Source organism: Lonchura striata, chromosome 6, assembly GCF_046129695.1.
Source record: "Lonchura striata isolate bLonStr1 chromosome 6, bLonStr1.mat, whole genome shotgun sequence".
In the NCBI taxonomy this organism is placed as follows: domain Eukaryota; kingdom Metazoa; phylum Chordata; class Aves; order Passeriformes; family Estrildidae; genus Lonchura; species Lonchura striata.
This window is the reverse complement of record NC_134608.1, coordinates 31,713,086-31,728,689: the sequence shown is the minus strand read 5'-3', so window position 1 is coordinate 31,728,689 and position 15,604 is coordinate 31,713,086. Positions and strand designations below refer to the sequence as shown.

Here is a 15,604-nt window from a genome sequence, read left to right as displayed (position 1 = left end):
CGTGCACCGCGGCGGCGTTTGAATGGCGCAGGCTCGGGGCGCCGGGCCCCGGCAGTAGCGCTCCCGCCGCTCCTCCGCCCGGCCCGGCCCCGAACATGAGCAGCGGGTGAGTGCCGCGGGGCCGGCCGCAGCCACGGCAGCGCGGCGGGGCCGCGCTCTGCCCCGCCGGGACCGGGCGCGGCTCCGCGGCGTCGCGCCGGGCGGGCGGGCCGGCGGCGGGGGCCGCGGGCAGTGCGCGGGCGCGGATCGCTCCGAGCCCGCGGTGCGCGGTGCCCGCCGGCTCCGGACAGCGAGCTCTGGCGCTGGGCGCCTCTCCAAGATGGTGCCGGCAGCCCCAGCTGGAAGCAGGCGCGTGCAGTGGCGGGGCCGTGCCAGGAGAGCGGGGAAGGCTCTGGTGCTGCCGACAGGGAGGACAACAAGCTGGGTGTGAGGCCTGCTGACGGATTTAATTTCTTGGGTGTGACAGATTCCAGGGTTACGACGGGGGGGGGGGGGTGAGGGGGGACCTTATGTGCTTGAAGATCAGATCCTGCATTAATTACTTCGTTCAAAAGGCTTCAAATTATTTTTTCAGCGTTGGGCTGGATAGTTTTGCATGCAGGTTTAAAATAAAGATGTTATGTATAGAGAGCTCTCTTAAGGAGCGATTACGTGATGATCTTGGAAATCTTTTGTTTCTGTTTTTGTAACATGCTCTGCTTTGGAGAAAGGTTAAGTCTGTTTATTTAAAAGCAGCTTTCGTCCATCTCTTAACAGAAGGCAAGTTTGTGCCTCTTTGGCCTTGCTGATAGGAAAGAAGACATTCTTGAACTAAAATTAGAATTGATTTGAATTCCTAAACTTTAAAACTCAGAATTTCATTATGTTAAAAATTACATTATGAAGGTATTTTTTGTATGTATATTAGAAAGTGTATGTCAGTATGCTGATACACATATATTCTTACAGCCACGTGTATCTATATACATCACTTCATACCCACTTTTACTGTGTGTTGGTCTTGGGGTAAGAAGCTTGACTATAAATGAAGAAAGTTTTTTAAAATGCTGTAAACAGACTACAGTCAATAATAGGAATGTATTTGAGGGTAGCATAAAAAGCCATGTGAAAATTGTGTGACAGACTGTTCAGCCAGGTGGGCATGTAGTGAATAATTCCTTAACCTCCACCAAGTCTGGAGCTTGAGGGGTTTGTCAGTATGTCTGTCTCTGGGTTTGAGTTCAACATTCTTGTTGCAGTTTTTTAAAACTCCTTGGGTTGAGCAGTAAATGGTAGAAGAAATTGCTGTATTTAATTTCATGGGTAGTTTCTTAAAGAGTTGTGTAAGACGTTAATGTGGAAGCTTTAGTGTTGTGGAAATGTATTTCTTTTATAATGTTTATAAAAGCTTTTTAACATCTCTCAGTTATAAAACTTTTTCAAGCTTATTGTCACCAGAGTGTTCATAAGTAAAGATCAACAGGTAGAAGTATCTTTTCGTTAGTGAAAGATGACTTCAGAAAGGACTTAACCACTGAGAGCTGCTGTTACTTTATGGCACCTTTACATACCTCTAAATGGTACCTCCAGATGCAGAAAACTGAGTTCTTTACTTTTTTTTTGTAGAAAATGTAAGTAAGGTTCAGTTATTAGACTCCTGGGCTATTTCCACAATGAAAGCTAATGCACACCTGGGTTCATCCTCACTAAACTTGGATGAGCTGTGACTTGTGGTTATCTTTGAAGGTTCATTATGACTAACAGTGGGCCACATACAAATTTCATATGTAAGAGGAAAATGAACTTAAATCTTAGGTATAAGCTAATTTACCATAATTAGTTGTTCAAATAGTATTTTTATTTACTGCAAATTTAGAGAAATTCCTGTAGTTTTTACCAACATCTGGAACAAATGCCCTGACAAGTGTAGCACATTAAAAAACTGTATTCTGCTGGCATATACCACTATTTATAATGTTGCAGAAAAGTTTTGCATTAACATACTCCTTAAAATCTGAATGCCACTTCCTCTTTTTAAGAAAACTCAATTTTAACAGCTGGTGAGTACATCAATTACTAAAAAAGGAATTAGAAAAAAAACAAACTGTTTCCTATGCAAAGGATGTGGAAGCCTTCTAAAACACAAAGACACATGGATTCTGTAACATTTATCAGAGCTAAAATGAAAGGAAGTTATGCCAAGCTTGCAAAATCACTTCTACGTCATAAGATAGTGCTATTTTATTGTTGTAAGCAAATTACCCTTTTGGAAATAAATTTGAAATAACCATTCTTGGAAGTTTCTTGTGACCATTGTAGATCTGATAATGGCCAGTTAAATGAGTTGACCCTGATGCATACCTATTTGGAATGCTTTCAAAGCATGTGCTCTCTTCCTTGGGAGTAATGATTAATGAGGCTTTTCATTTGAGTTTAATATTGTCATCCTTGAACTTGCAGTTGGGCTACTGTGGGGTGGAGGAATATCACAGGAGCATTTCCCATGGCTGGTGCATGGGGCATGCTGCAGGAAAAAGTAGCTATTAAGAATTTGGACAAGGAATAGGATGGAAGAGTGTGTGTTTTAAAAGGTACTGCTGATGACTTAAGAGATCTAACTATTTTAGGTTTTCCTTACTGCCATGCAAAGTATGGCAGCCTGTGTTCTGTAAGAAAATTTTATTATGTTAATATGCATGTAGATTACATAATGTGCCAAGAAGAGTTTGTCCCTCTCTGGGGGCCGTGCCCAGAACTTAGGACATGGGAGGGAGTGGCAGAGTTGTTAATACTTGCCTTGGACAGATATGCACTTGAAAGCCTGTTAGTGCTGATTTCTTTGCCTAATTCTGGTATGACCTGAAGAGTTTTATTGCATATGGGAGAGATCAGAGATAGAAAATACCAGTAAAACCATCAAGAAAACTTCGCACAGGTACTGTCTGTTGTGTGTAGGGACAAACCAGCTTATGCTCAGGAGACATGGCTGCTATTACTTTAGTCCTTCTTCTTACTGGAGATTGAAGAGAATAAAAGGGGGAGATGGTCGCTTGCTCTCAGAAATCACCCGCTGTATAGGGGAAATTGGTGGAACTTGATTCTGTCATCCTAATGAAATCATACATCTCTGTTCAGATTTGCAGTCTACCTTGTTCACTTGTAAAACAGTTTAGGATTGTACGATGGACCGAGGCAGAGTTGTAGAGACATGCATTCTATCCTTAGTTTAATTTTTAAAGTTTGTAAAGTGAGGAAAGTGCATTGGCCACAATAAGATTATATAGCAGATTGTCTTGATCGAATACAACTGTGGTCATCACAAGGAAAAAGTCAGAAATTAAAGACATTGAGGTATAGATTGCTTGACTCGGTACAAATTAGTATCTAATTCCAGTTTAAGAACCCTCTGTGTATATCCCAAAATTACAGGGGGCTGTAGTGTCTAATTAGCTATCCCTAGATGATATCAGACTGCAAATAGGAAATCAAAGTTGTGAAGAGCTATGTAAAGTGCCTTTCATCCTGTAGCATTCATCTTTTTAATTGCTGGTCAGCCAGCATTTTCCTAGGTGCTACTAAGCCTTTCAAAGCTGGTTTCTTAAGATGTTGACTGAGATTATTATAGCACTGTTAGGTTTATATATATATATACACCAGATTCTTCTTCTTGTGTTCTGCTCTGTTTGGACTACATGGGTTGTGTATCTGAATTTAATTGCTTCTGGTCTCTTTTTTTTTTTTTTTTTTTTTTTTTAATGTATTTTTTTTTAATGTATTTGGGTCCACAACATCCTGTGGCAAGTTCAGGTTGATCATAATTTGCACACAGTTTAACCTTGTTAGTTTTGATCTGATCTTCAGCTATTGTCTTTTGACCCTTTATTTTTATATTGGGTAAGAGAGGGCACAATCTCTATGCAGCTTCTCTGACACATTCATTTTGTAGGCCTTTGTCTTATTTCCGCTGTTGGCTATAAGTAGCCTCTTCCCCAGACTGAAGAGGCTAATCTAATCAGTTGTTAATTATATGAAACATATTCCATGTATTTTTAACTTGCCTTTTTCTGAGATGTTTTTTACTTTACTCAGAAGGTTTTTTGACTTTTTAGGGTTGGATTTTTTTTTTTTTAAAGAAAGTTAACTAACCCCGCTCTCAGTATTTGAAATACAGGCACAAATTAGTTCTATACACTGTCACAACAGTGGTCTGCTTATTTTTCTAACTATTTATTGATCCACATGGAGCATTAAACAGTCCAACTGATCAAAAGTAAATTGTTCTATATCCAGATATTGTTGTGGGTGGCAGTTACTAGCTCAGAGACTGTGATTCCAGGTGGAGCCCAGAATTTTCTCCTACCTGCAGATACATAGCCTTTGCTTTATATTAATCTATAAGTATTGCTTCTGCTTATTGTACATCACAGTCTTTCTCCAGTTCTTCAGTTAGCCCTTATCTTCACTGGTATGACTTTGTGTTGTCAACAGTCTTCATCCCCTTTTGTGAGATAATTTATGAGGATATTGAACAGCATAAACCAATGCAGGTTTTCCCCAGGGATCTGAAAGTGATTTTCTGCAATGTGGAAACTGCTTAGACAGTTTATGGCTGTTCCTGAGATACTTGTGCATGCAAAAGCTTTCCCTTTTTTTCAGTTGGTTGGTTACTTTCCTCTAGATTTAAGTGGGGAACTTGGAAACTCAGAGTCTATCCTTTAGTTGCCCATTAGCCATGTTGTACGACCCCGTACTCTTAATAAATTCCATTAATTTTGCAGAGCAGGACTTCACAGAATCGTAGTATAATTTGGGTTAGAACAGACCTTAAAGATTTTCTAGTTCAAATTTCCCTGCCATGGGAAGGAAGGGACGGACACCTTCCACTAGGCCAGCCTATTCAAAGCCCCATCTGACTTGGCCTCGAACACTTCCAGGGACAAGGCATCAACCACTTCTCTAGGAAATGTGTCCCAGTGCCTTACCACCCTCTCAGTAAAGAATTTTGTCCTAATAGCCAATCTAAACCTGCCCTCTTTCAGTCTGAAGCTATTACCCTTTGGTCTATTACAAATGCCCTGGTAAAAAGTCCCTCTCCTGCTCTCTGTAGCCCCTTCAGGTACTGGAAGGCCACAATGAGGTCACACTGGAGCTTTCTCTTTACCAGGCTGTGTTGCCTTAGTGATAGCCAGGCTGAATCTTTCCCATTATATTATTTGTTTGTGTCCACTAAGTCTATTCTTGATTACATTGTTTACTAATTAGTGCAACAGAGATGTCTGGATCTTCATTGAGGCTCTTTAAATATTGACTGTGTTTTCCACATGTGTTTTCTTTAGGTCCTTTGTCAGCTCCAAGGGAAATAAAAAAACAGCTGTTTCATTACTGCTTAAATGTTCACTGCTATTTCTGCATAATCGGAGACCCTTGACAGGTTAAACTATGGAAACCTCTTTAAACTGTTGAATAGTAAAGTCATACAAAAGGATTTTACTTTGCTTCATCAGATGTTATGTTATATCTGATAATCTTTTGGCCTTTTGAATTTCTTTTACCAATCTTTAAGGAAAGAATTGATAGTTCTGTTGTTTCATTCTGTTTCAGCTGGGAGGCTGGTGAACAATATTCTTATGTCAGATTTGTTAGAGTGTAAAATTCTCTTAATTTTTCTCCTGGACACATGCAGCCTTTTGTAATGAACTTCCTTCCATACAGAGTCCTCTCTCTCCAGTTTGGATAGCTCCAGTTTGGGTATTTTGAGATGTTAGATGCTCTTTAGAGCTCAATATTAAAAATTGATATGCTAATTGAATTTCCTTGGCAAGACATTTCTTTCTAGCCTTCTAATATTTTACACTTCTTTTAAACAAAAAGTATTCTAGTTATATAGTGCTGTAATTTATTTTAGTAATCAGATTCTTGTGTACTGCTTCGTGTGAAACATGAGTGTAAATTGTGAAAATTTATTAAACAAGGAAGAATAAGGAACAGTCACTGTTAGGCATGAAGAATTGTAAGGTAATAATGTGTTATAAGAGTAGTCATAAAAATTATTCTTCAGCAACAGAGATTAGGGATTTTTTTAGCATCTTATGAGGTGGCTGTAGGTTTTAACTCTGGTGCTTGGAGGTTGTCCCCCCTAATATTTTAGTTTATTGCTTTTCTCTCAGTATTATTCTCAAACAGTAGATGGAAGAAAAAAAAATACTTTTTCCAAGTCCTTTTCCTCTCTGACTTGAATAAAAGGATGGGTTTATTTGGATTTTAGGATTGTTCAGTTTATCTTTAAAAGTCAGATTGTTCAGCATATGCCTTTGTGTTATGTTCCAAGTTCAAATTTTAATATACATCCCATTTTGAGCCCAAATAATGGTTTTAACTAGTCTGATAAGCAGAGGAAAAGGTGTTTATGTGAGGTTTTTTCTAAGCTTCAGGGAAAAGTTCATTTACAGACCTGTGTGGAAGAACTAGGAAGTGTGGAGAGCTAGCAAAGTGATCACTCCTCATCACTCTCTCATAGTATGAAAAAAATTAAGTTAATGAACCAGTCTTAAGCTGGACTGACATCTGGAAAAATATTGGCCACCAGCTATTAAAGATATTGCCCTAAATAATGCTGCCATTTGCAGTTCTTGCAGTAGTCTGAGGGCTCCGTGTTCCTGTGGTACAGGGTAAGGGATTCTGTCCATAAATACTCAATTTTTGAGAGAGGCATCCCAAGTGCAGTTCTTTAGTACTGATCCAATTCTAAAGAATACCAGAACATTTGAAGAATCTTTTTTCTTCCACTGTACCCTACAACAGGGATTTTAATGTGCCTGAATATAGCATCTGTCTTGTTTGGGCCTGCCACCTGCTTGTTTAGCTGCTGCATGGATCTTCTGGCTAATAAGCCGTTTCCCATCTGGCTTATTCAGTGCTCAGTGTCTTAGTCTTTTAAATGCTGAAGTTCTTAATGTGGCATAAATCTGCTACATAGAGTAAATGAGATAGGGCTGCTCCTAAAGATTGAGGGGAGAGATTGGAGCACTCATGTTGAGGCCAGAGTTGTACCTTTTAGGGGGAAAAACCAGTAATATTGGAGCAAGTGGTTGTCTTTTAAAAGTAGTGTAGGATGTCTTGCTAAAACACTTCAAAAATAATGCCTCTATGATGATGTAGTAGTTGAACCTAGTCTCAAGCAATGGACCTTCTTATCAGTTACAAAAGATGCAAAATCATGTGTACAGCTGTCTCAATTTTGGTGTTGATTCTTATGCAACAAACACTTGCATACTTCAAGACAAAGGACTTTAAGCATAAATTAAAGTTGTGGATTTTAGTATGAGAAATGACCAAAACACTGCTTTGACAAAAATGGGATGGGGAATATACATTTGCCAATAAACTAAGGGGAAGATGATTCACTTTTTTTTTTAACCTTTGTTATTTTGATGAAGCATGCTTTCTTCCTGAAAAACAAGAATCAGTTCTTTAGCTGCCTTTTGCACTTGGAAACAGATGTGAAACCAATTATTTTTCTCTAGACGGCAGATGAAATTCATAGTATGAGGAAAGAGTTTCATAAATTGCCCTATTCTTTACATGAATTCTTGTTTGTATGGCACCCCTCAGTGTAGCTGTAGAAACTGGTGTGAAAACAAAATCTCTACCTCTGTTTCTTGGGGTGATTTTGGTTTTGCTTCCTCTTTCTTGAAAGCTAAATAGGGATTTTGAAATTCTCAACGTGCTAATAATAAGGCCTCCAGCTAATGTGCACTAAAGGATAATGTCTTGGGTTATATCTAGGATGGAAGATCTTGCAAATAGTTGAATTCTACTGTTGCTAGCTGCATTTGAAGAAATCTGACGGAATGTTTAGAAAATACAACTAAATATCTTTTCCTTGAGAACAGGGATTTGAGAGATTATGGCATCTGAAGCTCACAATGTTAAAAAACAGAAAGTATTGCTTATTGAAGGTCATCCCATTGATCTCCCCAGAAAAAGAATCTCTTCTTCCACTAAAAAGATCATGAAGGAGGTAAGCTTTGTGTTGTTCGTTGAGTTGTTTTATGTCCTCTGAGAAAAGTGAAGATTTAAACAACTTTATAGTACTGAGCAGTCTAAATCTAGAAACACAGCACAACTAAATATTTGATATTTAGATTTGCAGTAGAACTTTAAATTGTTTATATAGCAGTTATATTATGAAAACTGTGTGCTGTAATAGATACAGGCAGCAGCTGCACAGATCAGTGCATTGTATCGTCCATATGAGCTGTAGATACTGATGCAGTCTTACTCATGCATGCTTTTCTGCAATCTAGCCAAAAATGTTTCAATACAGGAATTCTGTCATGAAAAAGCTCTTTCTTTCCAAGAGAGCTACATGGCACAAGTGAGAGGTAGAGTAGGTGAAATTTGTTCATTGAAATAGATCTGTCATATAATTATACAGATTCATTTAGCACGTTGGTAGCACATAGATTTTTCACTAGATTCTTGCTATCAAAAGTAGTTTTTATAACCTCTTACCTGTGTTATTGGCTGAAGAGTAAGACAGTGGAGTACAGAGGAAGCACTGGAGAGGCAGACTTACTGTAAGACCTCTTCAAACAGTAGTAAAGACATCAATATCCACTGTTTATTGAAATTTTGTATTAAAACTAGCATTTTATGACCAGTGTTACCAAAAAAAGATCATAACATTATCTTGCTGATGTGCACAATCTAAATGTTACCATTGATGCTAAGTAGTATAGATGGGAGCATTTGACCCTTTATATTAATCTGGCTTTTTCTTTCTCTTATTTCCTTTCTACCAGGGCAAGAAATCTCCAAAACAGCTGGCTTCATACACTAACAGGTAGGAGGTGTGATATCTGAGTCTCTACAATAATAAAAACAGAGAAGAATATTGGTGGCATGACTTCTAAAAAACCTAGAGTCATTAAAATGTATTGGAGGAAAAATATTTTCAATAACCTGAAAGCTTGCTGTTGAATTCAATATGTATAAACATAATAATGCAATTTATTTGGTTTGGATCAACCTTTACTAAAGTAGTGCTTTATTATTGCAGAGTAACGGTTGGAAAAACGGTGACCAGTCCCCTCTCTCTTTTCAAAGTGGTATATTGTAAAAGGAAAGTTCATTGTTATACTCCAAAGCCTTGTTACAGAAAGAAACTGAGCCCTAAATCTAGGGGCCGTGACATGGCAAATAAAGAAAATGAACTGGCTTGTGCAGGGAATCTGCCAGCAAAACTTCATTGCAGTCGGACACACTTGCTGAATTCTAGTGACTCTGGCTCGTCTCAAACAGAAGGCCCCTCATCCAAATACAGTGCATTTTTTTCAGAGGTGGGTAGAGTTTGAAGAAACTTCAGTTTAAAAAATAAGTGTTCATAATAATTAGGTCTGAAAGTTTTCTTTCTTTCTATTAGTTTCCTTCAATTCTGCAAATATCAGGTCTTGTGATTTGCAGTCTGTCAATTTATGGTGATGCAGTTGTAATATTGCAGTTGCAATACGAATAGTCCTGCCACTTCATATTTGTGTCAGGTCAGAAGCTCCGATCTGCCAGACCCGACTGGTTTAAAATTGTACCAGCACAAAGGAGAACATTGTTTTGACCTGCTTAGGTTTCATGAACTGGCAGGACATGTGTCCATGAGTGTGTTTGTAGAAGTGTAAAAATTAGTATATGAATGAGAATAAACTGGTGAGGTAGATTACGACAATTTTCAATAGCACTATCAACTTTGTGCAAAACTAACTTAAGTGTTTATATGAGCTTTATTTCTTGTTAGGGTTGTTTGGGGAAACCTAGTGGATGTTTGTAGGGCTTCTGGAACAGTCTAAAAGGTCAGATATTTAAACTAAATTGATTTTATTACAATGATGGCCATTTAAGGCCCTTAATGTTGAAGTTTGCATTTCTGTCACAATAGATTTTTGTTACTCCTCGAGGCTTGCATGTGTTTAAGATGAGGCATGGCAGGGAAGATAAGATCAGAAACTATCACCATTGTGTCTTGTCACAGTACTGTAAATGTGGGCTCCTGTGGGCAGAGAGCCTGGAGAGGCCAGTGGGCTGAAGGCGCAAGTCTGCAGCACCTCTGCACTGCTTAATTTGATGGTTTCAAGAAAAGAGCAGAATAGTTACAATAAAGAGGCTTCAGAAAGATGGGTAAAGAAATAAAGATGGGAAGATTGATTTTCTGAGAAGCTAAGGAGCAGATCACTGGCTTCTGGTCACAAATTACTATTTAACTGGTTGAGAGATGTGTGGCTCTGCAGTGTTCATTCCAATCCAAGGTCTAATTAATTAAAATGCCTGAACTTTATTCAGAGGACAGGCTTTTTCAGAAATGAACCTTTTCTGTCGGATTTGGAATAATACATGTAATTAATTACTCGTGTCTAAATTGTGTCAAAATTAATAATCATCTAAGTAAAAAGTTCTTAGAGTTGGTGAGAATTATAGGTTGATGCTCATGAATGCTCATTTTAATTATTAGATACCTGTCCTAGGTGGTAAAGAGATACAAACCTTATTCTCGCAGCTTTTGTGTAAAGTAGGTCTAATATTTTTGTGCCCCCAAGAGAAATTTATGGGTTTAAGCCTATTCTTAGATAAATTTCTAAAACAGACTCCTCAACATACATGTAGAAAAGTGTATTATCATATACCAGATTATATCTGAGTAGGTTATTGTTTTATCACTGGCTACTTAACTTGTGCCAACTTTTTATATTTTTACAAACATGCAGGTTTCTCAGGACCATGAAACTATGGCTCAAGTTCTTTTCAGCAGGAATCTGAGACTGAACGTAGCTTTAACCTTTTGGAGAAGGAGAAGTATAAGTGAACTGGTAGCCTACTTAGTGAGGTAAATAAGTCTCTTCTTTTATATCCTTAAAATGGCAGCAATCTCAAATATGCCACAGTATTTTTAGCAGTTCTGTAAATGTTGTGACTTAGTTATACTTTCTAAATCATAGTGAAAGCATATACTTCTACTACTAGCAATAGGATCTACAAGTAACGCTTCTGATTTTGTTCTTAATGTTTCTAGGATACAGGATCTTGGAGTAGTAGTAGACTGCCTTCCTGTGCTTACGAACAGGTACAAACAGAAAAGAGTGGGGATTAGAACCTGCTTATAACCACACTGAAGTTCAAGCACTTCTGAAACATCTTGTTTTTAAGTTTACAGGAAGAAAAACCATATGTTTCAGTTGGCTGCTGCGTAGATCTTTTGCCTTTAGTGAAATCTCTGCTTAAAAGCAAATACGAAGAGTAAGTATCAGCATGGGATTTTTTTTAAGCATTACTTCCAGGCTAGGCAGAGCCCTGGAAATCAAAGCTTTTTAATCCTCTGACTCTTGTTCCCTCTGCCCCTTCTCCCTGCTTTCCCTTTCTCAGGAAATGAGAAGGCTCTGGAATGGAAGCTTTCATCTGAACTTTTATCCTTTAACAAAACAGCAGTGCAGAAATTCTTTTCTGCAATGTTAGGGACTTGGGGGAGAGGACTGGCTTTGCCCTTATGCAGATTTATTTATCCTAAACAGTAAAAAAGAATAGCACTGAGGTTTTAGTATGCTTTATATAACATGTAATCAAGGTAGAGTTTTTTTCTACTTTTTCAAGAAAAAGACTACCACTTCAGACTACCACTTAGACATTGCAAGTGTAAGCAAGTATTTAAACTTGCCAATTTGTCTATATTTTTCTTCATCCAGAGTAGAAAATGTATTGCTTTCTAAATTGCTTACAGAGTTATCTCAACATTTTATCTGGCCTGTAGATAATCTGCAGGGACAGGGAAATGCATAATGTGTAAAATGTGTTGTTACAGATATGTGATAGTGGGTTTAAACTGGCTTCAGGCTGTCATTAAAAGATGGTGGACAGAACTATCTGCACATACAGAAAAAGCAGAAGATGGGTGAGTATAGTGTTTAATATTTAAATGTGTTTCTATTTAATCTCAATCTGTTTTAATTTTCATCAGTAGTAGCACAACTTACCTACGAAAGGGAAACTTATTTTAAAGTTAAAGCTTAAAAGTATTCTAAGGATAGCTAAGTTACTGTTTTGGGTTTTTTTTTTTGCTACTGTTTTAATACATGTAGGACATAATCATATCGGGGATTATACAAATGCTGTAGAAGTTGAACCAAATTTTTCAGATCTTGTGGCACCATCTATTGTATAGGCTAAGTCTATATGCAGTATTAATAATTCATTTTAATAAAAGACTACTGAAATGTACTACCTGTGTTATAAAGCGATGTTCATTCTCTTTCAGAAACATTCATATTTTAAAGCAACAGCTAAGTGTTTTGTGGGAACAGGAGAATCATCTTACTCTGGTTCCAGGATATACTGGTAATGTAGCTAAGGTAAGTTCTGGTTACAGTTCTGGTTGTGATTAGTAATAAACATGGTTGTATCACTTACGGTATTCCTCTTGTTTTACTTATGCTAAACTGTGGTTGGACAGAAATACTTTTACTTTAGTTACTGCTAATTCTCAAACGTATTGCATGTTTTTTACAGAAATCTAGAGTTGTTTCCCTATGATAGTTCTGTGGATTAAAATGATAATTATCCTTAAGCATCTCCGTAATAATGAAGTAGCTAATAGTAATGTACTTTAAGATGGATGTGAAAAAGGGATCAGTTGGGTAGGTGGACTGTGAAAGGGACAGATGTTTTCTCTTAGATCTGTTGTACCTATTGTTGTAAGTGTAATGGAGAATCTTAGCCCAGGAATGTCATTGATATTTGCACTTCAGGTGACAGGGGCAAATGACAACATATTAAATTCTAAAGCTTATTGCTGGCCTAATGCTCAGGAAATGGTGAGTTTGTGGTGAGCAGAAGAGCCTCTCTATCTAAGATGAATCCCTCCTTGCATTTTTCAGTACGTTGTGGTGTCAGTAACATAATGAGGGTATCCATGTAGATCCATGTTTTGCTGTTTGTACTCATCTCTATAAACATGGCTTACTGAGATTGAGCACCAAAAGTTACACTAGATAGAAATCTCTCCAGGTGGAGGGATGTGATGAAGTTAGACAGTGAGAAAGGAGTTGCAGCTGACAGTTGGTTGTGTGCGGGATTTGAGTGAACTTGAAAAGAACTTAAAAACTGCATCTTTTACTTAAATCTTAAGGAGTTCTTGGGAATCTTTAATTCTGTGCCTACAGAACTGATCACTTTGATGTATCAAAAGTAAACTCTTTCCTTTTTTTCTGGGATTGCTGTGCACCTGCAACTTCAGTTTAGATGTTCCAACAAGGATAATTACAAAATTCTTGCAGAAATTCAGTCAGCAGGGATGCAGGAGAATGGAGTTCTAACTCTCAACTTGGTAGAGCTATTGAGAGCATGTAATGTAGACTGCCTAGTTCTTTGCTAGATTAGAATAGCAGCTATAGTGTCATTTTGCTTCTCTAGAGTTCAGGTTCCCTTTATGTTCTTAATGTGTATCAGGATAGCTTGTGACCAAAGTCACCTGAGCAAGTCAGAGCAAAAGTAGTACAAGAATGTTGGAGGGGTTGGGATAACATGTTTTAACTACATGATCATAGGATGATGATGATCTTTCCTGCTCGGGCAGGGAGCAGAGGAATAACAGATGAAATTGATTGCTTTGAAAATGAATGCTACTCTTCTGGCAGGCTTTTTAGTCATAAAGAAATGTCATTGAAAACATTAATTAAAAGTAATCGTGAAGACAGCTAGTTCTGAAATGTGGGCAGATATAATTATTCTTGTGTTATAGTCCTGAAGTTGCCCTGCTTCAGACATAGTGTTGATGTTAGAGCTATAAGTAATGTGACAAACACTTTCTCCTTTTTTCCTTCTAGGATGTAAATGCTTATTTATTGCAGCTACACTGACATGATGGGGAAGCAGTGTGCGTATGTGGTGAAACAATCCCCTAAAGTGTCCCTGAAATATGTGCTGAAAGCCTTTTGAGAAATACTGGCAGAAGATAACTGAACTGTCAAGCTGTTTAATGAAACCACTAACAAAACCCTAACAATCTACTTCACATTGAAGTGGAAAAATGTCTAGTAGGAGCAACTTTCACTTCAGTGAGGTGAAAGTGCACTATGGAAACTGTATGCCTTTGCTGCATTTGGGATTCGCTCGGTTACTAGGTATTCCTTTAAATGCTACTGTATCTTACAACATCATTGCATAAAAGAAGATGAACTATACTGCGGTGAAGACAAGACAGCAGAACCAGTTATAAGGAACCAACAAAAGCAATCAGCATTAAGAGCTTTTAATGTCTCTTTCACAAGAGAACTCCAAAATACACAACTAGCTTCCAATTACATAAAAAAATACAAAAAACTTTGGGATATTCAGTTACTTCTATGTTTTAATCAAATTATTAAAGACAATTTTTGTTTGCACTATTGAGAAACTATACAGCAGAGATGCCTTAATTACTAGTGTTTCAAAAAGCCAATGTGCTAAGATGCAAATAGCTATTATGTTCCGATTGTGATGAAAAACTACAAAAATCAGGGTTTCACATTGTGTAGTTAATGAAACGTTGCACATATACAAAGATTCATGTATGAAAAATATTATAAATACCTGAAGTTAAGCTTGGGTAAACAGTTATTGAAAATGTCAGCAGAATGGTGAATTTATGTCTAACAAATGTTTTTATATTGTATGTGGATTTCTTAACACAGTAATCTTGTTCTGTATAATTCAAACTACATGCAAATAAGTAAATATATTAAATATATCTACTGTTTTTTCTTTTCAAGTTTAAAAAATCAATTTCTAGAATAATCTCTTCCACAGTACTTTTTATCATGGATATTTATGTCTCTTGTTTGAAATGTTTACAGCCAGGTGAGGCCATGTTATTCAAATCACACCCTTTTTATACTACCTCCTTTAAGAAACTGACAAAGAACTTTTGCAAAATTGATCAAGTTCTAACCTGATCGATGATGGCAAATTCATACCAACAACAGCATTGAGAATACAGCTAAAAACTTTTACTGTAATATTGATATGCTGTTCTATTTTAATTTAAAAGCTGTATCTTAATAGCTCTGAGGGAGTCTTAATCTTAGGCTTGCTGTTGCCTTTTTTAATTTTGTGATTAGGAAGCACGCTTTTTCAATTAAAACTTGCAAAGTGCCAGCTCTTCACTTAAAAGTATACATGCACAGCATGTATGACTAAATAGACTACTTCCTTAAAAATAAGTACTTGCAAGGGTTGTTTTCATACCTAGCATTAAGCATGTGCACTTTTATTGACATGCAGGAGAAATGTCTTTTGACAGCCACAAGTGGTTTTTGCTTTACAGATTAAATAAATGAATTTTAAACTCCTGTAGTGGTCAATAACTTCAGGGCTCCGGTTGCTTAGTTTTGAGTTTAGTTTATGTATCATTATTGCTGACTTTTGAAGGCCAACTAGAAATCTCTCATGAGAACTTGGTGCTTTTAATCGTTTGACTGTTCTGTAAACCACCAAAGGTTTTGTGTTTCCTAGGGCAGTCAGTTACAAAGAGTTTCTGGGGCATCCCAAAACTGCAGACTTTGTGGGACAATGTGGAGACATACACATAGCCAGTCTTTTTGCTAGAATT

General features: G+C 37.5%; 1 protein-coding gene across 1 annotated transcript; it reads left to right on the top strand.

Annotated features, from left to right (window-relative positions):
• On the top strand, positions 1 to 15,344 carry KATNBL1 (katanin regulatory subunit B1 like 1). Its single transcript, XM_021539257.3, has 10 exons — positions 1 to 106; positions 7,872 to 7,999; positions 8,784 to 8,824; positions 9,041 to 9,320; positions 10,734 to 10,852; positions 11,039 to 11,089; positions 11,173 to 11,262; positions 11,822 to 11,911; positions 12,275 to 12,368; positions 13,842 to 15,344. The coding sequence occupies exons 2-10, from the start codon at positions 7,886 to 7,888 to the stop codon at positions 13,872 to 13,874; spliced, it is 912 nt and encodes a 303-aa protein (XP_021394932.2). The 5' UTR covers positions 1 to 106; positions 7,872 to 7,885; the 3' UTR covers positions 13,875 to 15,344.
• The last annotated feature ends 260 nt before the right edge of the window (positions 15,345 to 15,604 follow it).

What these genes read in the sequence shown, in the direction of transcription:
- KATNBL1 (XM_021539257.3), top strand. Translation starts at nt 7,886, where the DNA reads ATGGCATCTGAAGCTCACAATGTTAAAAAACAGAAAGTATTGCTTATT. An exon ending in CTTCCTGTGCTTACGAACAG is followed by an intron (nt 11,090 to 11,172) that starts GTACAAACAGAA and finishes CTTGTTTTTAAG; the next exon opens with TTTACAGGAAGAAAAACCAT. An exon ending in ATACTGGTAATGTAGCTAAG is followed by an intron (nt 12,369 to 13,841) that starts GTAAGTTCTGGT and finishes TTTTCCTTCTAG; the next exon opens with GATGTAAATGCTTATTTATT.